Source organism: Trichosurus vulpecula, chromosome 4 (assembly GCF_011100635.1).
Source record: "Trichosurus vulpecula isolate mTriVul1 chromosome 4, mTriVul1.pri, whole genome shotgun sequence".
NCBI classification, from domain to species: Eukaryota; Metazoa; Chordata; class Mammalia; order Diprotodontia; family Phalangeridae; genus Trichosurus; species Trichosurus vulpecula.
This window is the reverse complement of record NC_050576.1, coordinates 394694630-394722049: the sequence shown is the minus strand read 5'-3', so window position 1 is coordinate 394722049 and position 27420 is coordinate 394694630. Positions and strand designations below refer to the sequence as shown.

Genomic DNA, 27420 nt, shown 5'->3' with positions numbered 1-27420 from the left:
TCCTGCCTCAGACCCATTTACTAGCTGTGTGACCTTGGGCAAGTCACTTAACCCCAATTGCCCTGACTTCCACCCTCCAAAAAAGAAAAGAGAAAGTGCCCAAAGTTGGGAGATGGAGTTCTGTGTACAAGCAAGAAGGCCATTGTTACTGGGTCACAGAGTACATGGGGGCAAGTAAATATACCACTAAGAAGTTTTGTGATTTGGAGAAAAAAAATGCTTTTTTTTTTTTTTCTTAGCATGGTATGATAGAAAATGCTTCAGACCAGGATTCAAGAAACCTGGGACACATCATTTAACCTCAGCTTCCTTATCTAAAGAACGAGTGACCTGAACTAGATGAACAGTGGGGTCCTTCCCACCTCTGCCTCAGTTTCTTCATTTATAAAGTTGAGATAATACATACTTCTTCCTACTTTACTGAGATAAAAGCTAAAATCCACGCTATCAAGACTGCAGCGACTATGACTAATCTAGCAAAAGTTCACCTTCAGTTGGAAGTCCCCTCCGCATGATAAGGAGGTTTGTTCATCATAAACAGCTCAAAGGATCATAGGTTTAGAACTACAAGGGGACCTGTTGTTGGTGTTCAGTCATGTCTGACTCTTCGTGACCCCACTTGGAGTCTTCTTGGCAAAGATACCAGAGTCATTGGCCATTTCCTTCTCCAGCTCATTTTACAGATGAGGAAACTGAGGCAAATACAGTTAAGTGACTAGTCCAGGTTCACACAGCTAGTAAGTGTCTGAGGCCTGATTTGAACTAAGGAAGATGAATCTTCCTGATTCCAAGCCCAGTGCTCTATCCACTGTACTGATGGGGTGCTTGGGTGCCTGTGCTTGATCCCCAGTTTTAAAATCACATCTCTCCCTAGCCTCAAAACGCTGTCCCTGGCAGTTTCTCTCCAGACCAAGGACAGCATACCCTAGCAAAATGTTTATCTCTCTTCCTGATACAGCAGCCAGCTGCACCTATGGAATTTATTAATTTGACTTGGCTGTGTACTAGCTGAACTGGCTGTGTACTGGCTCGTAGAGATATTTACTACTCACTAAACTATCATATGTATCCTGGATTCTTCATTAAGTGTGTCCTAGACTTAGATATGTGTGTACTCTCTTACATTTTATCTTGTCTTACAAGACATTGATGGAGGGCAGCCCGGGTATTTCCCAGTCAGCCTTGACTGTTAGTTGACTTAGTGATTTTTCAGTCCTAAAACCACACCTCCATGTAGCACCACCCCCTCCCCACCTGTGGGCTATTTCCCAGTGAACTCTGGGTAAAATACCTGCACAGTAGATGCAAAAAGTGCATGTTCCTTTAAGAACCGACCACTCTTTAACCACTCCCTAATCCCACCCTGAATCACCCAGTTAGCATATCTGGCACATGTTTTGCTGTAGTTTATCCTATGTAAACTTTAACTGTATCCCTCTAAGGTTGTAGGTTCCCCAAGAACTCTTGCTCACTGAAAAGTGTAACAATAAATCTTTGCCACCTTGACTTAAAGAATGCTTGAGAGCATGAATTCATTCCAGATGGCCCCTTGCTGGGAACTCCAGTCTTGGGGGTTCCCGTATCTCTCATCAGTACCACCCAGCTGCCCTTGAAAGGGACCTTAGAGGCCATCTAATTTAACTACTTAATTTGTAGATAAGGAAGCTGAGACTTGGAAAGATAAATGATTTGCCCAACATTACACAGGATAATGAGTGATAGAGTCAGGATTTGAACCCAGTCCTCTGACTTCAACTCCAAAGCACAGAGAACATGAGTGTCATGTTTCATGCAATATTCGTGTAGCAACAGGCCACACCTTATCAAAATTTAAGATATACTATAAAAGAAAAAAAAGCAATACTAAGAACTAACTTTAGTCATGCCCAAACTTCCCTTTCAAAGCAAACAAGACGTTAAAAATGTATCCACTAATGTTTTGGTAAGACAATCAAGCGGTCATAAGAAAGGCCTTCAGGACCCTGGGCAGTATGGATAGGGGCCATCTCTCTCCATCCTGTCATTTCTTTCTGGCCAGATGAGGCCGAGGTAGGCCGGGAAGAGAAAACACTAAGAAGTCCAGGCCTGTGGTCTGGGGAGGGGGCTGAGACCTTGGCCCACACAGTTAATCAAATTTATGAAATTTCTTAGCGTCCTCTGGCGAAGGTTGACTAAACAATTGTGAGGCCAAACAATTCTTGCAGGCTGAAACAAGCCAACAGTAGTTTTCCTTAACCTGAACCAAACAGGAATAGAATATATGAAGCTTCGTCTGCCCTTTGGATTAAGTGGCAGGCTGGGGCTCGCCGGCTCCCCAATCGGATCTACGTTTTCCACCCTTTTCCCTTTTCTACAGCTGAACTCCGGCTTATGCTAATTGGATCATTCCTGCTCTGCTCCTTTGGCCTCAGTAGCGGTATCAGACACACTCCAGTGGTTCATTTATCCCTAAGTTCTAATAAAGAAATGTTGCATTCTGGGTAGAAGACAGAAAGATGGGTGGGAGAGTGCACATAGTCAGATTGTGGGAAGGAGCGTCCCAGGAAAGAAGGTCTTTTACCTTTCACTGATTTATCTAAGTGGTATTTCTAAACTTCTGACCTTGAATTAATAAGCTACTCCTCACCCCCGACCATGTATATCTTTGCCTCCCTCCCAGGCGAGAGCCTTTCAGACTCTGTTTTCCAGCACTCCAACCTGCAAAGTGTTACTACATGAAGGAATCTTATAAAAGTCCTTGAAATGGGGTTAGATGCTCCCCAATGTATTTTAACCAGCATGATGCGGGAAAGAGGTGTTGAGAATGGCTTCTTGGTCCAAAGGAGGGGGAACTGAATGGTACCTAAATCCTTGCCTCCTTCCACAGGCATCTGAGAAAAGGACTGAGAGGTATTTCCACACAAATGGCCTCTTTTTATGATCGTTAAGCAGCCAGGAATGGAATTGGCCTCACAGTGGAAGAGGTCAGGGACAGAGAGGGAGAGGCAATTCTAAAGGAAAACATGTTACACCAGTTTCCTCAAACACTTGTGTACGTAGTTTAGAAATGAAAGAGCATGACGTTCTGAGGAAGAGATTGAAGGGATAGTGGGAAAGAATGAAAAGAAAGGGGTGGATTTTAGGCAATTTAGTATGCAGCAAAAATAAAAGAACAGGGTCAGCTAGGTGGTGCAGTGAGTAGAGCACCGGCCCTGGAGTCAGGAGGTCCTGGGTTCAAATCCTGATTCACACACTTGACACGCTTACTAGCTGCGTGACCTTGGGCAAGTCACTTAACCTTGATAGTCCTACCTTCCCCACTCCAAAGAAAAGAACAGAGACTTTGGAGTCTGCAGATCTGAGTTCAAATCCTATCTCTGATGTATACTCCTTTGTGAGACCTTGGGCAAATTACTGAACCACTTTGGGCCTCAGTTTCCTCAACTGTATAATAAGGGTGGCCTTTGAGTGCTAGAGCTATGATCCTATGAATCATAGGTCAAGGTCATTTACTAGCCATGTGACTTTAGATAAATCACTTAACCTCCCTTGCCCAATGTTCTATAGCTAGTAAATATAGGAGGTAGGATTTGAACCCAGGTTTTCCTGACATCAAGTCCAGTGCTCTATCCTTTCCTCCTTGCCTTTCCTCCAGCACGTAGCTAGCAAAACCAGGGAGTGTTCAGGGGCTTAATCTTTCAGAGAACGACTTTAGGGTTGGATCTGATCAAACTAGGAGCAAAGTATAATGGCCTAACAAAGAGGTAATTGCCCAAGGAGATGAATCATTCATGCCATGTATAGATGAGTGAATAGCAGAGAATTAATTTATTTTAATAATTAATTTATTTTAATACCGACATACTTTTCTAAGAGGGTGTTAGGCTGGCAAAAATCAAAAGTTACCCAATGGTGAGTTTTTTTGATCTTGTGCTTATTTACAAACTTGCTGGGGAGAATTCTTTAAATAAACTTCACTTCATTAGTTGACAACGTGGACCTGCTCCCATCCCTTTTCTCTCCTTTCCCTTTTTGTAGTTAATAAGGTTACATTTGCTGGTGCCCTGTAAGTACCACTGGGTCTTCCCATCTGACTTTGCAGCTGAAACTTCTTATATGTGTTTTCTCCCTCTATATTAGAAAACAAGAGCTCCTAGAGAGAAGGGACTGTTTTGTTTTCCCATTCATATTTCCAACATTTTGCAGAAACTAATAACTTAAAAAATATTTTTCCATCCATCCATCCATCCATCCATCCATCCATTGATTGTGAAGCCTGGGCTATCCAACAAATTGCATGTGTTTGAGCCTCTTTGTTCTGTTTCTCTATTCTCTGTTGGCACAAATAGTCTACGGCATCTCGTGATGACCTACTTATCAAAAGCAGCATAAGGGGTATCATTGAAGAAATGTGTGGCCGGAAAAGGAGGTGGTCTGGTCATATGGGGGAAGCAAGAGATAGCAAATGGACAGTCTGAATGTTTCACTGGCGGCTAAGAAATGTTAAAATATCAGAGGAAGCACTCTAGCAGGTGTGGGAGATTATTGAGGATCTGGAGGAGTTTGAGCTCTAGGAAGAACTCTAACATGTGTCTGAAAGATCTGTGGAAAGACAAGGATAAGAATATCATAGGGTGAGATAGAATGATCAGTACCATTGGAGTGTCTGTACCTACAGGAGTGAGAACACAGAGCCACTGAAGTATTGAAGCCTGTTCTCTGCAATACTGATATCCACTGGTTCCCTAAAGTCATATAATGTACCTGCTTGTTTCTCAAAACACATGAATCTTATCTAAGTTCAGAGTTGGGAGATGGAGAGAGGAAAGAGGGGTCAGAACCTCTTGCTAAGAAAGGTTTCAGAGAAACAGCCCCCATGACTGAGGTGGTATTTCCTCTTGGAGAGCATACTTGTATCAAAAGAGCCCCAAAGAGGAGACCATGAAGGTTCTAAAACACCAGAAAATAAGGCAATGTATCTAAAGGCATTTATTCCTATTCCCTCCCATTTAAACCTGGAAAAGTACACAGATGCCTGATTATTTGTGGTAGTCTAACTCAGGGTGGGGCCTTCTGGGAAAACATCTTCTTAGCCCTCAGCCCATTGGGATCCTCTAATGTTTGGGTCCTAAAGAAGGCATGGATAACTTACTGTACAGAAGATGAGTTACCTTTGTAGAATTAGGGAGTTCACCATAATTTCTCTTTCTCCTTTTGCCAACTCTGTGACCTCAGACTGCCAGGCATGCCCAAGCCCTGTTCCTACCTGGTCCTTTCATTTCTAGCGACAGCAGTTTGAAAGATGAAGAACTGCTTGATGGAAGGCTAGACAGACTCAAGGACAGCACAAAGGAAGAAAAGAAAGACTTCGGATGCTCTCTAACCGTGCTTTACATGATGCATCTGTGGGCTTTAAACGGTGTCTTCCTTGGCATATGGGAGCTGTCCAGCTAGGACCCTCTCTCACTTGTCCCCATTTGCTAGAACGGGCTGTTGTTACTCCTGAACACTGTGGACCATGTGCCCTTGTAGCTCCTCCCTAGCCCTGGAATGCCAGCATCTTTCACCTTTTTATAAGTAGGTGTTACAGTTTTTACATGTGTGCTAAGCCTATTATCAATGGGAATAATTGGGCAGATTTTGTAAAAAATGCCAACTTCGGGCGTTGGATGTGGTTTTAAAGAGTGTGCCAATGAATGCACCTGCAGTACAAGGTGGATCCAAAACAGCCAGTTTCTCTAGATCTTTTGTTACTTGTATGTGAAAGTTTTGGGGGAGCAGGGGAAAAATTCCCCCAAAGAGAAAAGCACCTGCCCCTCCTGCTCCTCCTCCTCTTCCATAAAAGGAGAATTTCTAATTCTCTTTGGTGTTCAGAACACGCTACAATATTTTAAAATCTGCTTGGTGTCCAAACCTCAATATTAACTTTAGTTGAAATTCTCACATGTCTTAGAGTATATGTGAGATTCCAACAGGATTCAAGCAGAAACCAGGGAATCCATGTAGACTTCATTCTGGCTTGTCAGTGTCAGGACAGATGGAGAAGAGAGGTATGGTGGTCTGAACTTGAGTTATACACACTGTAGGCATGTGCTAGAATAGCAGAGGAGGGAATAACAACACCCCATAAAGGTTGGGGACATCAAATTCTTCACTATCAACCTCTTTACCTAGAGGCTATAACTTAGCCATAAAACACATTCCAGGTTCTTAGCTGCTCTATAAAGAATCAACCCAGCAGTGATTCAAACGTAGTCTGGTGGGTTGTGAGGTTTTTGGCAATACCAGCGGCCACATTAAGAAAGCTAGGTGGCACAGTGGATAGATAGAGTGCTAGACCTGGAGTCACAAAGACCTGAGTTCAAATTTGGCCTTAGACACTAACTTGTTGAGTGACCCTGGACGAGTCACCTAATGTGTGTTTGCTTCAGTTACCTCAACTGTCAAATTGGGATAATAATGGCATTTACCTCACAGGGTTATTGTGGGGACCAAATGAGCTAATATTTGTAAAGTGTTGCACACAGCGTACGGGACGGAGTAGGTGCTACATAAAGGCTTATTCCCTTCTCTTCCCTATATTTTTCAGTTTATTTGCTCTTATGATAGATCAATGTCCTTTCAATATGGAAAAGAAAATTAAACATTATGTTCTTCAAATTCTACTGGGCCACATAGCTATGGCGTACTGTAACTCACTCACTTCCTCCCTTTCCAGAGCATTTTGAATTGGGCATTTCATTAGTTTGTTGGCCAGATAGGTGGGGCAGTGATAGAGAACTGGGCCTAGAGTCAGGAAGACTCATCTTCCTGAGTTCAAATCTGTCCCTAGGCAAGTGACTTAACCCTGTTTGCCTCAGTTTCCTCATCTGTAAAATGAGCTGGAGAAGGAAATGGCAAACCACTCTAGTATCTTTGCCAAGAAAACCCCAAACGGGGTCATGAAGAGTCAGACAAAACTGAAAATGGGGTCATGAGGAGTCAGACGCAACAGACTAAGCAACAACAAAATTAGTTTGTTAAAGAAACAAGACAGAGAAAAGATCACAAATTTGGAGCCAAAGGAGGTTAAATAAGAATGACTGTGACCACTTTATATCAGAAAACCAAGTGGTGATCTCTGCTAGAGCTGGTGCGACATGATGTGATGTGATGTCCAGATCAAAAAGACTCATCTGGTTCTGGTCTTTCTGGTGCTGATTCCATAGCAGTCTGGCTAAGGAGGATCTTCCTTACAGGAAAGCTATGCCCAGAAATGGTTATGTCCTCCTACAATGGAGCTATCTAATCATCCCTTAAGGGTGCATGCTCAGACAGTGATATCTCTAGGTTATGTAATCATAGATTGTAATGATGCTTTGGAGATTTTAGTTAATCCCATAAATATGCCAGCATGTACCTAAGAGACATATATAGAGCTGAGAGGATGAAAACTTATTAGATCCCAGGGCTAAATCACTCTAGGAGGATATTCAAGTGTCATTTAGTTTAGCCTTCTCATTTTACAGATAAAGAAAGGGAGGTCCAGAGGAACTGAGTAACTTGCCTAAGATCACATATGTAGTAAGTGGTAAAGCCCAAATTTGAACTAAGATCTTTTGACTCCAAATTCTGTCTTCTTTCCGTTGTTATATGGTGCTTACTCACAAGAGGCTGAAACATCCTGAAGTAAGTACTAAAGACGATTGCATTGATATTTACACGCAATAGGGCAATATGGTACCCAAAGGGTTCAAAGATCCCTTGTGGGTTTCCAAAACATACAGACACTGGTGAAACTACTGCCTAAAATACTCTTTCATTGTTTGACCCAGAGCTGGGCATACTGCAAGTATTCAATAAATATTTGCTGATTAACTGGAGCCCATGAAATGTGGTGGGCCTTGGGAAACATGGCAAGGGTGTTTGGGGGACAATGAGCTAGATCAGGGGTGGGGAACCTGCAGCCTCAAGGCCACATGTGGCCCTCTAAGTCCTCAAGTGCGGTCCTTTGACTGAATCCAAACTTCACAACACAAATCCCTTTAATAAAAGGATTTGTTCTGTAAAACTTGGACTCAGTCAAAAGGCCACACCCAAAGATCTAGAAGGCCACATGTGGCCCCTGAGGCCCCAGGTTTCCCACCCCTCCTAGAAAATAGAACCTTTAGAAACCTTGACTTTACAGAATAATAACTTTAGGCTACCCTGTCCTATCCTGTTTTTTATTCGTACGTAGGACCTCAAGGAGAATTTGATTCTGAACCTGTGTAGAATCTACATCATTTGAATGCTGAAAAGGGACTGATGATCACCTAAGATATCCTCAGGTGGATCTGGGATCTCATAGATACAGATGTTCCTTCCATCGATGCAGATCTCAGCCTATCTATGGCTGCCCATAGTCTGAGCCTTGTCCGTGTACCCTGTAAGTTTGACAGTGGGAGTCCACCCAATGTGCTGGTGGCCTTCTTTGATTTTTCTTGACATCACAATAGAGCACAAGGATGTACATCTATTAGCACACATTACAAGCCTGTCATTTTTGTACTTAAATTTTTTGATGAAGATTTGCTCTATTTCTTCTTTGAGTTCCTTATTTGTGTCATGGAATTAAAAACTACTTCTTTTATTTTAGTAGCTAAGAATGCTCAAAGGTTTAGTTAAAAAACACAACTGGTGCCAAGCTTGGTGGCAGACATGTGTAATACCTGTTACCTGGGGAGGCAAAGGTTAGTGGATTGCTTAAAGTTCCAGAGGGACTTTATTAAGGGAATTTGTTCTGTGAAGTTTGGATTCAAAGGGCCACACTTGAGGACCTAGAGGGTCACATGTGGCCTTGAGGCCACAGGTTCCCCATCCCTGAAGAGATCTGAGCTGCAGTTGGGCTAAAGCCAATTGGTGTCCTCATTAAATCTAGTATGGTAAGCCTCCAGGAGCACGCGCTAGGAGCGCCAGGCTGCCTAAGGGAGAGGTAAACCCCTCAGGTTGGAAACAAAGTGGGTCAGAGTTTCTATGATGATCAGTGGTGGGTGGGTTGGGCCCACTATACATAATATGTATTGAGCTTTAATAGCTTAAAATGGCATTAAGACTTTAGGACTCCCTGTGTATGTATGTGTATGTGTATGTATACATATTTTAGCAAACAGGAAAATATATCATGAGTGGGAGGGGACCGGATAATTACTATATACAGACTCTTCCACAACGTGCATCTTATCATGAAACAGAGACAATTACTGAGTCAAACTTAAGGGTTACCTAAGGAGTCGTTTAGCTTAGGCTGGCTTTGGCATCTGGACAGCATCTTCTTGGATATGGAAAGGTATAGTTGAAGTAACCGGAGGGAAGGAGAGAGGGAATCTGTGGATGGATCTGGAATCTGTGCTGTTTTGCTTCAAGACTCACGAAAAGGACTATTTTTAAATAGAGGTCTATAAGCCAATTTGGCTTCTCCATTTGATTTATGTTGCAGCTTCCCCATACCTATGCCTATGAGGGATGCTCAATTCTAATTCTTTGGAGACTGTAGAGTTCCAAAATTGGTAGTCATAAGCCAACCCCTTGTTATTTTCCTGAAATTTCCTGGCACTCTTAGGGCCCTTTCGGTGGCTTTGATAGGTTTGAATTACAAAGACTTTGGGTGCTGTTCATGTCACTTAAGGTTCATTTGAATGGACTCAACTACAAAAGGAGTTTGAATCTCAGTGAAGATGGCCAAAGCACAATATTTTAAGCTTTTCATATAGTTGTGCTTATGAAAGTCCTTGATCCTTCAGAAAAAGTCCTAGGAAAGAAAGGACCTATAGATTTAGACCTAGCATAGACAGGGAAGCTCATGGCCTGATTGATAGGCAGGGAACCCTTACTTCAGCTTCATCTGAAAGTTGCGTATAACATGTTTTCCTACGTCTTTGGAGGGGAGGGGAAAGGACTCGAGTTTCCCGATTTAGGTTAGTGTTCAGTTCCACATGCTATACTCTGAAATTCCATCTACTCCAAACCCCATCATTTTAGGGGTGACTAGAGAGGTAAAGTAACTTGCTCAAGAATCACAAAATTAGCTGGTAGCAAGATTAGGACTGAGTTCTGGGTTTCTGTACGCATGTCAGTATGAAGCTCTTTCTAGCATAATTTCTCGTACATGGTAGGTCCTTAATAAATGCTCACTGATTGATTTCTATCAGTCACGCTGCTTTTCTTCCCACACTGCAACCTTAATAACAATATATTATTGCACACATGTTTTAAAAGCCTCAAATATTAAGTCTGGCTTCATTACTCTACTGAGGACGTGCCTATCAAAATTACAAGCACTCCATGGCACAATCCGTGTGCATTTGAATGAACAAGTCTAAATTCCCTGGAACTAAGTGAATTCAGCCCTCTTTGCCACTGTGACCTTCTTACTGAAACTACTGTTCTTTTCAGAGCTAACATCAAACATTTATGACCTGCATCGGAGATATACAAACGCAGAACTTTGGAAAACTTGAAAAGAATTCAAACTAAATGAAACCCCCAAGAAGAAAACAAAATATTTTTCTTGTTTTCTAAATAGGAAGAGATGTTTTCAAATAGAGAATGAGGGTTTTTCAACTCTGTCAAATCAGGAATTTATTGCTAAGTTATTTCGGATTGAATTGTATTGACTTTCCCATTTGAGGAGTGGTTGGTGGTGGTAGCTAGTTTCACCATGGGTCATTATGATAACCTGCTGGGAAGCCCACAAGTTTCCCCTAATTTGTGTAGTCATTTACATAGTGAGGTGTAGACAATCTCAGATTTAAAAAGCAAGCAAATCCATCACCACCATGTTTGTCTACTTCAATGCTTTTGAAGACCTGCCAAGCGGGAGAGAGAGGTTGCTTTATCCCACTCTTCAGACACTCCCTGCCCCAACTCAGAGTAGTCATTCTGAGCTGCTGAAGAATGTTGGGGATAGAGCTTCACAATATTGGAGGGAGGGAGGAGATATTTTTCCATATTCTCCTTTTTTCTCTTCTTTCTTTTCTGAACATTTCCACTATACCATTACTAAGCCAAAGTCACAAAGGAATAAAAGAAGGAGGAAAAGGATTTATATGGACACACACAATTCTAACAGCTCTTTCCTTGATCCCCAAAGAGCAGAAACTACAAGGTGTCTTCCTCCCGGGAAATTGATGAATAAATTATCATATGAGTGTAATGGAATATCATTGGGCCATGAGAAATGATGAAATGGAGAATTTTAGAGCAAAATGGGAAGGTCTTTGCAAATGTACGCAGAGCAAGGTGAGCAGAATTAGGACAGTCTCTATAATGATAACAATATTATGGAGAAAAATAATTTTGCAAAACTTTAGAACTCTGATTGATGCAGTGTCAAACCTTGAATCCAAAGGAAGGAAGACACAATATGCCACTTGCCTCCTGACAGAGAGGTGGTTAACTTAAAATGCAGAGAGAGAGACCCACATTTTAGGACATAGCCAATGTAGGAATTTGCTTTGCTGGACAATGCAGCTATGTATTGAAGGCTTTGGGTTTTTTTTTTTGTTTGTTTCAGTCTGCTCAATTGGCAGGGCTGTGGGAGGAACAGACTAAAATATTTGTTACTTGAAATCCAAAAATAATAAACTATTAACAAAAAGCTGTTCCTTTTCCTACTTTCTTCCCATCATAAGGCAGCATCCTGTGAGAAAAGGAATGGTAAAAGGTTGTCTTATCTTCTCATGCACTAGCAATCTCACAGAAGAACACACCATATTGCTTTCACTTTTCTCCCTCAAGAGGAGGTGAAACTAAATTGTTAATTAATTTAGAAAGCTTTTGTGAATTACTGTTGCCTTCCCCAAATTCATCATCCATGTCGTCAACCCTTTTTGCAATGGGGTGGCTCCTGGTGCCCAGATGTTTAGTTTATTGTCAGCCCCATAGGGATTGAGATAGGGACTGGATCTGTGATTTCATCGATAGAGGGCATTCCCAGGCAAGGAAACTTCCTCTACCAATGTAGGCCAGAACCTTCTCGGCAATGCATAGTTGAACTGCTTTAGAGCATGTGGGCTGCACATAGCCCACTATGCTCCTGAGTGTGGAACTGGATTAAAATGTAACAGAAAAATATTTATGACAATAAATAAAAATATAACAAAATACATATAATGCTAATAGGTAGGTTTTTTTTGAGGCAATCAGGGTTAAGTGACTTGTCCAGAGTCACACAGCTAGTAAGTGTCTGAAACCAGACTTGAATTCAGGTCCTCCTGACTCTAGGGCTGGTGCTTTATCTACTGTGCTGTTTAGCTGCCCCAATAGGAGTTTTGTAAGTCAAAATGTGGCCTGCAGAAATCCTTATATGTGGTTTAATGGCCCCATTTCTATTTGAATTTGACACCACTGTCTCAGAACACAGAGGTTAAGTGACTTGCCCAAGCAAATCAGATTTCTGGGCTTTAGTGTCCTCATCTTCAAAAAGGAGGAGTTGGACTGGACATCCTCTGAAGATCCCTTTTAGCTACAAATCAGTTGTCCTAATGTGTTTGGGTTTGTTTCCTAGGAAGTTTTATTTTTCCCTAAAGTGACTTCTCAAGCTTAGTGGGTCAAAAAAACTGCTAGTGCATTTCTTCATTTGGAAAATGTGGAGATTGGATGATGTGATCTTTTATTTTCTGTGTGTTTCAATACTCTAAGATTCTGACCTAGTAATTAATGGCCAGGTGGACTAATTTATTCCAGGTCCTCAAAGACTCCAATTCCCAAAACTTCAGAAAGAGGACAATTAAGGCTGTTTCTTGAGTGTATAGCAGGGTCATTTCTCTTGGGAAGGATGCGAATGATTCTTGCTTATATTATGATTACAATTGTCATCATCATCATCATTAATTAATATTATTATCATTATTTATTTAAAGATGCAAAATGAAACCAAAAGAGCAACTTACATTCTTTGGTGTTTGGGGGTGCGAGTAAGCAGGAGTAACAAACCATTCCATAGATATTCCTTGGTCTGTTTTCCAGCATGTAGTAACTGTACCAAGGGACAAGATGAGACAAAACGAATAACGTAGGTGAGCAAGCGTAAAGTCTTGAGTAGCTAAGCAGTGACCAATTATGGTAAGAAATAAAATCACTATGATTTAACAGACTCCTTATTGACAATTTGATGACCCTATCAGTTTTGACTGATTATTTCCAGCTTTCATCTGCCCTAGCAGTCCCATGACAAAAGCAGTTAATCACACATACACAGTGTGAATCAGGAATGTTGCTTAACTAACCACCTTCTGCCCAAAGAGTTCCAACTGGGGCTTTTTTGCTTACCCTGAAATGGAATTTTTCCTTATGATTAGGACATGAGCAACCTGCTTGAAGGGGCTGGCTGTTTCAAATTTGTTTTTGAATCCCCAGCCCAACAATACCTGCCCATTTTGGGGAGACTAGATCCGTGGTTCCATTGGCATAAGAATTCTTTTTTTTTCCAAACAGATTGGCACCTACTTTTTGGCTTAATACTCTCTGAGAGTTGCCTCAGGGTTCTGAGAGGTGGTGACATGCCCATGTTCATATAGCTAGTATGTGGCAGAGTTGGACCCATGTCCTCCTGATTCCAAAGTTGGCTCTCTATCCACTACATAATGTTTCAGTGCACATAGTAGGTGCTTAATGTTCTATGAACTGAACTTCCTCACCTATGAACGAATATCCTCTTTTTGAATTCTTTTTGCTATTTGATTTGTTTGGCTTTGTGTATGTAGATCTGATGGGCTAATCCTGTTTGCCTCAGTTTCCACATCTATAAAATGAACTGGAGAAGGAAATGGCAAAAACCACTCCAGTATCTTTGCCAAGAGAACCCCAAATGGGGCCACGAAGAGTTGGACATGACTGAAACGATTGAACAACAATGTAGCTCCGATTATCACCATCAAAAATAAACATGTATTAAGTGCCTACTATGTTCAGGGCTTTTGGACTGAGGGTTGCTTCAGCTCCAACCTGGAAAGAAGAGCCCTTTGGAAGAAAGATAATCCAGTTTATCTGGGTTGCCAATAATGATGGCAGGAGTTAGAAAGGCATCTGCTCAATTGTTTCACATGGGTCTCTAGAGGTCTGTTTTTTAAGGTAGCATGAAATACAACCCAGCTGTAATCTAAATTCAGCCATCTCCTCCGCAGAGGGCAGTTTCTAGTCTTAAACACCTATATAACTGCAAAACTTTGATTAGAACATAGAAAGGAGATGACACAGACCTAAACAATTTATCACAGTGTGAGGCTAAAACTTTTTGCATTCTTTATCCCAAAGTGGCATCTGTTCTGCAATATCTCTGTGACTTACCAACTTTAAAAGACAGACCCAAGAATCAGAGCAAATGGCTAAAGGATCTGTTCCATTTAGTACAAGTAATGAAGATCTCTGCCCTTGCTATTCCCGTTCTTTCTGTGGTGTTTAATATATAGTGTTTAATAAATGCTTATTCCTTCATTCACTCATTCAGAGTGCCAGAGCAGGTGGTTCTCATCTTTTAGAGCCTGAATTTGTTACAACAGAGCTTTTCTAACCACTGGCTTTGGCTCCTGTCTCAGTGTGCACAAGTTTTCCAGAAACATAAACATTCGGCAGAGGATCATGAATGTTATTTATCACAATCTGAAAAGCATATTAAATAAAGAGAGTGAGTGCCAACACTTTCCTTTATTACAATTCAAGAGATGAAAAATCTTTCCCTGCTATTGGAATTTTCCATTGTTGTTTAATAATTTCTTTTATTCCCCCTTTTTCCCTATTGGCTTTATAAAGAGACAGACATCCAGCTGACAGCAGTGATTACTGACAGCTTGGTCTCCACAGTGGTGCCTGTGTAGGAATTTAAACTCCAGGCCTTAATAAATTTGGAACATTACCAATAACATTATTATAATAATTGTTTTGCCTTTCTCCAATGGTTTTTTTAATCTTAAGATCCCTTTGTTTCTCATAAACATTAATTAATCAGTATGCAAAACATTTCTCTGATGACACACAGCTACTAGTCTTGGTATCTACATTTAACCCTTTTTGGAAAGAGACAGGTTAGGAGCTGTTCTCCATTTCTCAAACACTCCTTCCCAAAGAAAAGTGTCCATCTTTTTTCCTGTGGCTCAGGAAGCAGTACAGGCAAAATGATAAATATTCACATAGAATCACAGAATTTAGAATTGAAAGATACTTCAGTGACCACCTACCCCAACCAATACCCAGAATGAAGCCCCACAATAACAAATGTCTATCCAGTTCTGCTTGAAGACTATAATGAAGGGAAACACACTGTCTCTGGAAACAGCTCGTTCTACTTTGAGACTTTGAGATTGTTCTGTTAGGAAGTTTTTCCAGATATCAAGCATAATTTTGTCTTTTTGCAACTTTTCGCAACTTTTGCCCTCTGAGGCCAAAATCCTCATGACAGCCCTTCAAAAACAAGAAGATAAATATCAGGTCCTTCAGCTTGTCTCTTTGTCAGGTTAACTATGCCCAATTCTTCCAACTAATCCATATATAAAAACAGATTCAAGGCCCTAGTTATCTTGGTGAATAGTTTACTCTTTGTGTTTGGAATAGGTCTCCCTGCTGGGAGCAACAAGTCTTGCCCTCATGAGAATGGCCATAGTAAGCTAAGTTTTAAACTTACTTAAGAAGGTATGTGTCTATATCGATCAACTACTGAATCATTGGACCTTAAATGTCATTTAGTGTACTCCATCTGCCCTTAGACAAAACCACACCTAAAAGCATCTTGGGCATATGAGAATCTATGTCATTTAAAAATAACTCCCAGAAAGGATAGTCCATATTTCTCTTGCTTACACATCAGTGTTTTTTATTGTTGAGAATTCTCTACTATTCATATTTAACATAACGAGGATTTCCTCTGCTCTTCTTGACCTGTTTGAGATGGAAATGGAAAACAGTTTGAAATAATATAATAATCGACAAAATAGTTTGACAGTTATTAATTAATGAGTCTAATCATATTTTATTTATGCTAAATAATCTTAGATCCTGCAATTTTATAGAGCTCTTTTGTATAGAGCAATTAAAAAATAAATGCTGGTTAAATGAAATAATGATGGGTCATCCCACTTCCTTATTTTACACTCCCACTTTGAAGAACAAAACTTAATCTTCCATGGCATTTTACTAGGAAGAATTGAAAAAAAGAATTGGCAGATTAGTTTAATTAAATTTATGAAAGCCTGCTTATCTTTCCTCAATCCACTGTGGGCATTAGGCTGGAAAGAGCTCTGAATTTAGGGTCAGGGAATCTGGGTTCAAACCTCAGCTCTGCTACCGATTCACCATATGGCCATGGACAAGTCGTTTACCCTTCCCTGGGTGTTAGTTTCCTCATTTGTAAAATGAGGAAGTCAGACTAGATGATTTCTCAGGACCCTTCCAGATTTAAATCTCTAATCCTCCAAGACTCTCTGTATAGCCTAACTTCCAACTTATTGATCATATTTGGAATTTTCCCTAAATTTTCTTTTTTGGAGGGGCAGGGGAATAAGAAAACATTTATTAAGCCCTTACTATGCACAAAGCACTGTGTGGAGGGGTGGGAAGGGATGGGGGTACCTGCATGCAGCATGGTGGCTGGTGAAGAGACAGTTGGAGAGTGAAGTTAAACTTGGCTAGAGCCTAGGTCTACATATAATAAGTGACTGAGGCAACCACAGAAGGTAGGATGAGTGGGGGAGCCAGAGAAGGATTCCCAGGCACGAAAGTTTTAAGTCTTCCAGGGCTTGGCATATGGATCTGGTGACATGGGAGTGAAATTCCTTTTTAAGTTTCCTGAATCTCTCTTAAGACATACAAACCAGAAATAGACAGTTTAAATATGGCCCCTTGGCACTCTTATGTACGTGACCAATTAAAGGTACAGATAGATTCTCCTTTCACTTGACACACTTGGTTGGAAGTATGACTTACAAAAGGTGCCCCGGGGGCTTGCTACATCTCTCTAAAAATGTTGAAGCATGGAAATGACCACTTGGGGCACCTCTGTTCTTCTTATCCTCCTCTATAGGCTCATTCAAGGGTAGAAGGGCAAGGCATGTCAAATCAGCAAGCTGAGCATCTTTAGTACATAAGCAGATGCCTGAGAGGTGGTTTTGAAATCTGACCTCTCCTCCTTTTTCTTTTTCTTTCTTTTTTTTCTACTTTCAACCCCTAGTCCACCCCCTGAGTCCTTCTAGGTAGGAAAGCCCCACATACTGGCTATTGTTCAAAAGAGTGCCACTGCCACATACTGACGCACAGCAAAGCCTGTAGTGAATAAGGAAAGAGCCTTTTGCCAAACCACAATCAAGAAGGGAAGGCCAAAGATACTTGTGGAGTTATAAAGATAAATAAAAGGTAATATGGATCCACAGCCTAATGGCCACGGTGGATTGAGGAAGGATAAACAGCCTTTCATAAATCTAATTAAACTAATCTGCCAATTCTTTTTTTTTCAATTCTTCTCAGTAAAATGCCATGGAAGGTTAAGTTTTGTTCTCCAAAGTGGGAGTATAAAATAAGGAAGTGGGATGGCCCATCATTATTCAGTTTAACCAACGTTTATTTTTCAAGTGTCTATGATGAACAAGGCACTACGCTAGGCACTAGGAATACTGATAAAAATGAGAAATGGTCCTTGATCTCAGGGAGTTCTCTTGGATCAGACATTGACCAAAGATTTAATTTCAAAAGGGGAGGAAAGGGAAGTAGTTATTTATAATGTGTTTTGCATTCAAAGGGATGGCTTAGAGAATGTACTGGAAGACACAAAGACATAAGATATAAAACTTAGTGGTAAGGAAGAAGCTGGACATTGTTACAGGTTTGGGTATCCATGGGGTTGGTTGGATTTATTTTAAATAGCAGTATCTTGGCTCAGAACTAACCTGGATATTGACTCTATACTTTCTCTCCTTCCCCCTCTCCCATTTCCTGCAAGAGAAGGATGTAATCTGCTGGAGAAGGTGAGAGGGGATGGGATTGGGTACACATGCACAGGGGTGGACCTTGCCAAAGAGAAGGGCTGCTTCTTTGTAAGATATTGAAGGAAGTGAGGTGAGAGTGGGAGATGATGTCAAAGGATTTTGAGATGAAGAGAATGGGAGAAGAGGCAGCTCATATTAAATGCCCACTATTTTGTTGGGTCTGCTTTTGCCAGTGTGGACATTCCTCCCACTGATCTAGATTGCAATCCTTTGTCTTCACATCCTTGTCTATGTTTTCCCATAATCCTCCATAAAGAATCTACTCGATATGCTGAAAGCCACCCTCTTGCTTTTTTAAAATAGGGGCATTCCAAAATAAGACTCAGTTTGCCCAAATTCTTTCTCTTTTGCTATGACATAATTCTTTTGCCTTGTTCTAAATAATATAAATATAAATATATATATATTTCTCCTTTCTGAGGTGCAAACTGCTCCTGGAAATGGGTAGCAGCCTACCCACACCTATGGTCTGTGGAGCTTCTTTCCATCGCTCTTAATTATTTGTAATGTTAATTCTTCCAAGACGTTGGTGCTTTATGATTTCAGCAGCATAAAATTTGGCTAGAAATCCCTAGATTAATCTATGTCAGTATGAAGTTTACAGCTTGACATATCCTCATTGCACTATCTGCATTGCACCAGAGGGCAGAATTTCGTATTGGTAAAAGAATCAGATAAATGGACAGATATGATGGTCAGCATCTGGACCAATAATGTCTGAACAAGAATATGTTTGTGGGGTATTGCGCACACCTGGTTTGTAGAGAAATCTACTGAACCTGTGCCTCTGGGTAGTTCTTATTCTTCCTAATTTGCAGTCTTGGAGAGGAGGAAAGGGGCTGTTATAAACTCATAAAGGGAAGTCTTCCACATGCTACATAGGCTATTATTTTCTTTCATTGCCTAGTTGTGGCACAGAGGTTCTTGCTACAGCGTGTATAGAAGTACATGTGGGGCTTAGAGCCCTAAGCCAATAGCTCCTAACATCACAGGGCACACAAAACCTTGATTCTTTCATGGTTTCATCTGTCCCAACATCAACAATGCCAGACCTAGATTTATAACCTAACTAAGACTTAATTTCTGTCCCTCAACTTCATGATGATTGATTTACTTTTCACCTCTTTGTTAACAACTCTGCTCTTTGTAGGTCTCAGAGTTTTAGAGCCAGAAGGAACCTTAGAGGCCAGCAAGTTCCACCCTCTTCCCTTCATTTTAAAGATGAAAAAAACTAGCACAGAAAGATTACAGGATTTGTCCAGGGTCAGATAGCCAGCCAGTGTCTGAAGCAGGATTTAAATCCAAATGTTCCTGACTCCAAGTCCAGTGCTCTACCCATTGCTCCATACTATCTTTCAGGCTTTAGGGTTGGGTTATTATTAGTAATGGGCCAGGTCCATTCTCTTCCTTTCTCTGTTGGAATGGATGTAATGAACCCATGATAGAAATGTGGCTAACTACATCTACCAGTAAAGGCAATGGACAGAATATTCAAAGAAATATCTTGGGAGGAAATATAAACACCTTTTTAAAGAAATAGAGTAAAGTTTAATCATCTGCTCTAAGGATTCCACTCTACTGCTCCTCTTCAATTTCTTCTCCTATTCTCATGAGGACATCGTCATATCAAGGTGGCTTTTATTGTATCATATATGCTAAATGTTTGTTTTAATTTTTCCAGACACCCCACACCTGCTTTTCTAAATTTTTTCAAAGATTGGTTCTCCCTTATCTTGCCTAGGCTGGAAATGTTGGGCCTACCCATGGGCCAAATCCCTGTATTGATTGGCACAGAACTTTGACCTGCTCTGTTTCTGACCCAGGCTGTTTGGTCACTCTTTAGTCAAATTGGTGGTTCCCTGCTTCCATGGGCTCAGCATATCAATGCCAAATTTGTTGCAGACACTCTACTGACATAGCCCGCGGCGGCTCAGAACTCCCAAGCTTAAGAGATTTGCCAACCTCAGCTTCTCTGGTAGTTTTAATTACAGGTATGTACCACCAGGTATGACTTTTTCCAATTTTTAAAAACAGGTTGAAGTAGAGACCTTCTGCATCTCAGAAACAAAGCTAAACTAGGGCTCTTTGCCATGTTTTAACACGAAGTAGACTCTCCATAAATGTTTGTTGAGTTGAATAGAATTGAAATAAATGAATGATAGGGACTATGTTCTTTTTCGTATAGACCTTGTCACTTGTGAAAAGCTGTAGTCCAGAGTTGTGGTACAATTTTATTCCACTCATTCTCTCTTCCCTATTCCAATCCTCCTTTCCCCTGCTGTTACTGAAGTCCTGAACCGTGCTCCCCCATTTCTAAGTGTAAGCACCACATATATAGCAGGATTATTACATATCAGGCCACTAGAGGGTGCTAGCAACAACATCCATAGCAGAAGCAACCTTTTCAGGCTGTTGCTATAAGGTCAGGACTTGACATCTTCAATTTATTTTATTTTATTTTTTGAAGAGGAGACTTTTCAAGATCATGTTTCAACGCCTTTCCCTCCAATGCCTTCTGACGTAGTGAATTACAGTGGGGTTAAAGCCCTTGCTTTATTTTCAGTAGCCCTCTGAACACTTCAGGCTAAATGACCTGGAGCTGTTAAGGGACCTTAGGAGTGATTTAGTTCAATTTCCTCATTTTTGCAACTGAGGAAATAATTGAGGCCCGAGGAGCCTAAGTGATAAGCATCAGCGGTAGGATTTGAAGCTAGGTCCTTAAACTCCAGAGCCAGAGTTTTTACCACTGCCTTCTATAAAATATGAATAATAACGCCTTGAATTCATAGAATAATTTTAATTTTCCAAAGCATTCCCCACCCCAACCCCAGTCTCATGACAATTCTCTGAAGGGTTCAGGGTACATAGCATTAGGTGAGTTTTACAGATAAGGAAACCAAAGCACAAAATGGTTAAGTTACTTGCCTACTGTTAAATAGCTGGATTGTAGCAGAGTCATCTCTACTAGAATTCATATTTCCTGAATCCAGGATTAGGCTGTTAATACTAGAACTGCCTCTCATGTAAGACTAGTCTAAACGACTGAATTACCCATTACGAAACATTTAAAATTGCATTTTCATCAGGGAAAGTCAACAGGTGCCTCATCTCATTCTGGAAAGCTTCTCTTCTACAGAACTCAAGATTTTCTCTAGAAAAGGAAAGGAGAGCCAACAACATTTAGTCCTTACCCAGGGAGACACGGTCCACATTCTGCATCGTTCTCCATGTCACCTGGGGTCAAGACAGTGGCTCGAAAGAAGCCTTCACAGTCCCTGTGACGCCTGCATATCTGGTAACCTCCTTTGGAGAACTTTTCTGAGGGGCAGGGGACACAGCCGTAGTCATCATCTTTGGTGCCATAGCCGCAGGTCTGTAACAAAAAGACAATCCAGCAAGTCTTCAACGTGTAATGCTTCTACTTCCAATAGTACCAAGAAAGCCTACTGCTTGCCCCCTACTTCTGGCATCAGCGGCGTACATCCTACCCATTAGTCGGCTTGCTGCCATGCTCTGGGGCGTGAACCCTCAGGTTCTGCATCTCATGTACCCTTCCTTCCTTTGTCCCAGCTATTTGCTCACGGACCTCTCCAGCTTCTGACTTTAGCCTCAGTCCCTCTAAAGAGTCCCAGAGGACCCCTTGAGTCCCAATTTCTGGGACAGATCCTTTTGCTCGAGTCTCAAATAAAAAGTTAAATAAAATACATGTGATTTGTTAGTTACCTAATAGATTTATATATATGCAAGAAAACATCTTTTACAGGTATGGTTTTTTTGTTTGTACCTGTGGTTTCATTAGCATAGATAGGGAACTTCTAATGTATAAATCCCCTCTACCAATATAGGTGGGCAATTACTTTGTACCTTATACCACCTTGTCCTTCTTGTGGCACCGAGAGGGCATGTACCCCTGGTTCCACAGACGTGTTAGAGGAAGGTCTTCCTGATTTCAAGGCTGACTCTCCACTATGTCACAATACCTGTCACTGCTACATAATTTTTAGCTAAGTAAAAATTGGTATTTTCTTATAACCCCATTTGTAACAATTTTTTTTCTACAGGAAGGTCAGAGTCAGCTTGTATTTTAAAATTGATATCACCTTTTCCCATAAACATTAATAAGTTTGAAGACTTCCTCTAAGCTTTTTTGTTAGTTTGTTTGATTTTTATTTTTGGAAAAGTGAAGGAGGGGAGCAATGGGAGAAAAACCTGGATAATCTGGTTAACTTTATCACTGGGATGCCCATGATTTTGCTTATAGTTGTTTCATTTATTTGGTTAATAATAGCGTTAATAATTACAATAACTAGCATTTCTATAATGACTTAAAGTTTTAAAATGTTATCTCATTTAGTCCTCACAACAACGCTGTGAGTGCAAGAACCCTATGGTGCTAACATCATCATCTTCATTTTACAAAATTTTACTGCTTTCAGTCCACAATGCAAGTGAGGCCTACTATAGCCTCGGAGGTGTGCGGGGCCCCAGCTTGTCCCTGTGAATACAGTTGACAGGTTGTTCCTCTAAGTTCACCATTGGCAGCCACCATATTTGGCTTGGCTACGGGACACTGATGTGGGTTGTTGGTTGCTCTCTCTCTTTGTCACTGCTTGGCACTCTATTTCTCATAATACCAGATAATGCAACTTCTCAATAGCTGAATAATTAGGCATTTGGCTCAGCTGGCTTGCACCCACCCAAGTACAATCAAGAAGTAAATCTGAACTCTACATTAAGTACCAAACACTAATATGGATGGTTGTATGTATGAGGGGAGAGGAGAGGGAGGGGAACTAGAAGGGGAACAGAGTAGTAATTATTAGTAAAGTTGGGTTCTGGCACCTGACTCTTGGCATCTGCCTATGAGGTAAAGTAACCTGGTACAGTGGAAAGAGGAGTGGATTTGGAGTCAGAGGACCTCTGCCCTAAATCTCATGCTGCTTTAAGTCCTGTCACTTACAACTTGTGTTATCAATGCCGAGTCACTTAAACCTCTCTGGGCGTCCACTGTAAAATGAGAGGGAGGCTTGGACTAATTTCTCTGGCTATCCCCATGCCTGGAACATTGTCCCTTCTCACCTCTGCCTACTGGCTTATTTTAAATACTGACTAAAATCCCATCTTTTATAGGAAATCTCTTATTTCTGCCTTCCCTCTGTTAATTATTTCCCATTTATTCTGTTTATAACTCGTTTGTAAATATTTGTTTGCTTGTCAGTTTTCCCATTAGATTTTGAGGTCAGGGACTCTCTTCTGCCTCTTTTTACAAAGAGAGAATGTATAGTATATGTACAGAAAATACAATGCCTGTCGCATAGTAGGTGCTTAACAAATGTTTATTGACTGAATGACCTCCAAAGTCCCTTTCAGCTCTTAATCCATGATTCTATGACATGGACCTTGGAAAGGTTTTGTTTGTTTCTTTTGGTTTTCTATGAGTTTTACGTTTCTAACAGGGTTACATGTGGTGGACTTTCCACCCAAAGAAAACAGATGCGGAACCTATGATCAGATATCCTTTTTTAATGAATTCCTGTTATACTTGGTTAAGGTTACTTGAAATATGTTTAACCAAGCTGGAAGATGTCGATGGTCCTCATCCTACTAAGCATAGGGTTTATCACTGGAGACTAAGCTGTCCAATCTCAATGTCTAGTTACTGAGGAAGATTAAATATATCCAAGCCGTGTGAACATGAAGCAGAGATCCATCCATGTTTTGGAATCTTTACATCAAGTTAACTCATTGTTCCTCTGTCACCCTTGCACTTGGTATTCTGTGTTCACCCAGGAGCGATCTAGTCCGCTGGTCTGCTTTGGGAAATAATCTGGTTGAAGTGATGAATTTAGGACTTACCATGTATGGTTCTTCTCCAGGCTCGCACTGGGGGCAGTCATGGCACATCCCTGTGGTCTGGTTATAATACTCATTCTCTCCACAGTTTGAATACTCAGCGCTGGCTGGGTACATCAGAGACACCTGTCACCAAGAACAGGAATCCACATTGGCCTTCCTTGACTCTTTTTAAACACTGGACATTTGCCCAATGATAAGCGCTTAAAAAGCTAAGATTTCTTTTTGGAAGGGTAGCAATCTTTAAGTCTTTCAAAGCTTCTATTGTGATGGTAGAGGAGGAAGTAAGGGTGGAGTGGCATGTATAAGTATTTTGGTATTTAGAAGGGACCTGTTCAGTGGAGTATTTATTCAGTTTACGAGCTCACCTTCATAATTTGTCTTCCAACATGGTTACTCTTAGTCACTTTTTGCTGTGGAACAGTTTATTTTCCTGATGACTTTGGACCGGTTCATATAGGTACATAATAATAATGATAATAATGAAAATAATAGTATTAATGATGATGAGGATGGCTGACAATAATTTAGGACATCAAGGTTTACAAAACCATTCATATATATTTTCTAATTTGATCTAATAAATATTTATTGAATTGAATTATACACAAAAGGTGGGTAGCCACTCAGTGGAAAGAACTTCGGATTTTAGTCCAAGGACCTGGATTCAAGTTCCAGCTTGGCCATACATTACCTGTATGACTTTGGGCAAATCACTTAAGTTCTTGGGGCCTCAGTTTCCTCATCTGCAAACTGAGTGTGTAGAACTAGATCGGGGTGGGGAGGAGGGTAACTAAGGTCCATTCAGCTCTAAAGCCATGATTACAGGAAATAACAGTGCGTTTTACAAAGGGAATTCTCAATAATAAGCTTAATTGTTTTTTTTCTTTTTTCTGTAAAATTAAGAACACTCTTTCCCTACCACTTTTTTATTTTTCCCTTACTCTCTCTCTTATTGAGTTTGTTTCTTTTTTTGGTTGGTCCTTTTTGGTAAGCTTAGATAATATATAAGGACAAATGCACATACACACACTAGGTATAAATACACGGCTTTAGGCACATACCTGCATATTAGATAAACTAACATTTGTAAACTTTGTCATTATAAGGGTTCTTGTTCCCTTTGCATACAGGAGGATGTAAATGGTAGAGCTCAATGTCCAGCTCTCAACTTACCCACCCTGTGAGTTACTTTGATATACGGTTATTTGATGGGAAATTCCTACCTTGGCTTCTTCCTGCCCCCTTGCCCCCACCCCAACGTGGCCCAGGTCTATTTGTGTGAATGCTTGTAGCCTAGGCACTCACAGCACAATAGGCCACAGCTACATAGCCATACATTCTATAGATGCATATATATGTGAAAGGATGCTTTACACATCTCATACCAACTGCTTCTTCCACATTTAGTGGTTTGGGGATGGGTGGAGAAAATCTATAGACTCATAAAACCTATTTGCAATCAATCTTCCCTGTGCCAAAATATGAAGCTATTTAAAATGAGCAGAGGAAGGAGTGAATTGAAATAGTCAAGAAGAAATCTAATCTTAGAGATAAGACATACTCACCACCAGAAAGGGAAGGAAATGGGTCCATTTATAGTCCCTCACATGGGCCATATTTTCTGAGATATTCACCTGAAAAGACATGATTCATTAGTACAACATAGGGGAGGCAGGAACACAAAATTGTTAGAAGCCCCTGCTTTGCCAGGATACTTTGCCCCTATTTTAAATATAAAACTCAATGTTTTTCTTCCAGGAACTAACTTCATTCCCCCTGGAGTTACACCTAGCATGGCACAGTACCCTTGGACAGAGTTGACTCTTGATAAATATTTGTTGAATGAATGAATAAATGAATGCTCTCTCCTCCTGCCAACCTGGTGAACAAGACCGCCTTTAAGAAAAATGCAGGTTACTGTTGTGTATGGCCCATGAGGCTGTTATGTAGCCTTAACCAAACAGAGGGATAAACAATGAACACCAAAAAAAGAAAAGCTGTATTCAAACTAAATCCCCTTCCCTCCTACCTTGGGGCTGATTCTGTGGCCCTAACCCAGAAGTGCACCCACTCATGGGAGTAAATCCCAGAGAAAAAAAAGATCCTTGGAGAACACTGAAGAATCTATTATAAAACCCTATGGTTAGTGACTAATTGTTTAATGAGGTCTTCAGGTCTTTTCATAAGCACTAAACATGCACTGTTCTGTTAGTCTCCATCTTGGCCTCTGGGCCCTTTAGCGAGGTGAGGTTCAGACTCAACACCCAAGATAAGAACTTCATCCACTACCACTGCTCACCTCCAGCAGCAGGAAGATATCTGACCTAATGCCTATGTTTTATAAAATGTGTAAAGATTTGAAGAGACTTTGGAGTTCTCTTAGGAGTTCACTCCTTCCATTCCTTCTCTAAACGTCTACAAGTCATGTCTGTGATCCTTTTCTCTAAAAGAGGCTACCCATTGTCACTCATGGTTGAATAAAGCCCCCGAAGTACTAGGCTCTCAATTCTTGGTTTTCACAAATCAATCATCACTAAAACATTAGCGGACTTTAAAAGGGCATCCTTCCTTTAGCTTGGAATAAGAACTGATGGTGATTGAGGAGGTAGAGGTTACAGCTGCAAAGGAAGGTCACCCTCCATGCCTTCCTTTCAATAGCTCCTGAGATAAAGGAGATCATATTTAAAAGTATAAATGGGAAGTTGAAGCATTGGTCCATGGGTTTCACAAATTAAACATCCTGGCTGTGATATGTGGCTTTGACATTTGATCCCTGCATTGACGATGATGGCCCTAAGATGTGTCTTGTAAAGAGCTCCAGGTTCTCCTAGATCAGGAGTTGTTAACCTTTTTTTTAATGTCATGAACCCCTTTGATGATGCCCATGGACCCCTTCTCAGAGTAATGTTTTTAAATGAACAAAATAAAATACATAAAGTAAAAAAAGATGAGTGAGAATAAAGATGTATTTTTTTTCCATTCAAGCTCACAGACCCCCTCATAGAAATCTATCTATGGACCTCTTGGAGGGGTGGTCCATGAACCCTAGGTTAAAAGCCCTTATCTTAAAACCTCCCAGAAAGATTCTAATTATTGGTTGCTGTTCCTTCCTAGAGCACAGTCTGCAACACTATTAAATTAACTTAGAGAGCCCCAAAGTTTACATTTCTAAACACTAAATAGATTGAGACAAGATTAAAGCGCCCTGCCACCCCAGCGGTGAACTCACTGTATGTTTGCCTTCCAGCACTGGAGCAGGTCAGGGCAGGAAGCTCTGGGGAAACGCTAGAGCGGTGTGGTACCTTCAGTTCTTCAGGAAATGACTCCTGGAGGTGGAGGGGAGCGGAGCGGTTAGGGGTGGGGTGAAGGGAGTGAAGGTGGGAAAGAGGAGAGTGGGAGAGATGAAAGCAGGAGCAACAGCAAAAAGAAAACCCAGTGGAAAGGGGTAGAGTCCCTCCTCCCCCAGAACAGGCACTCCCTAAATGTTGCTCGTTTCCCTCAAAGACCTACTAGATCACTCATTTGGGTTTCTATTGAGCTGGTAGAGGAGGCAGAGAGGCTCCCCCTCAGAGAGCCCAAGTGTGCTGGAGGCTTT

At 41.0% G+C, this 27420-nt stretch overlaps 1 protein-coding gene across 2 annotated transcripts in view; it reads right to left on the bottom strand.

Annotated features, from left to right (window-relative positions):
* The window catches only part of EDAR (ectodysplasin A receptor), a 44457-nt gene extending 17330 nt beyond the window's left edge, over positions 1–27127 (bottom strand). For both annotated transcript variants that reach the window (XM_036753674.1, XM_036753675.1), the window contains exons 1-5: positions 27055–27127; positions 25391–25459; positions 23826–23948; positions 21161–21342; positions 12891–12976 (exon numbers count right to left, since the gene is read on the bottom strand). In XM_036753674.1, coding sequence (XP_036609569.1) covers positions 12891–12976; positions 21161–21342; positions 23826–23948; positions 25391–25441 — 442 coding nt within the window. In that variant the 5' untranslated portion in view covers positions 25442–25459; positions 27055–27127. The remainder of the gene's footprint in view (positions 1–12890; positions 12977–21160; positions 21343–23825; positions 23949–25390; positions 25460–27054) is intronic.
* Positions 27128–27420: the final 293 nt, after the last annotated feature.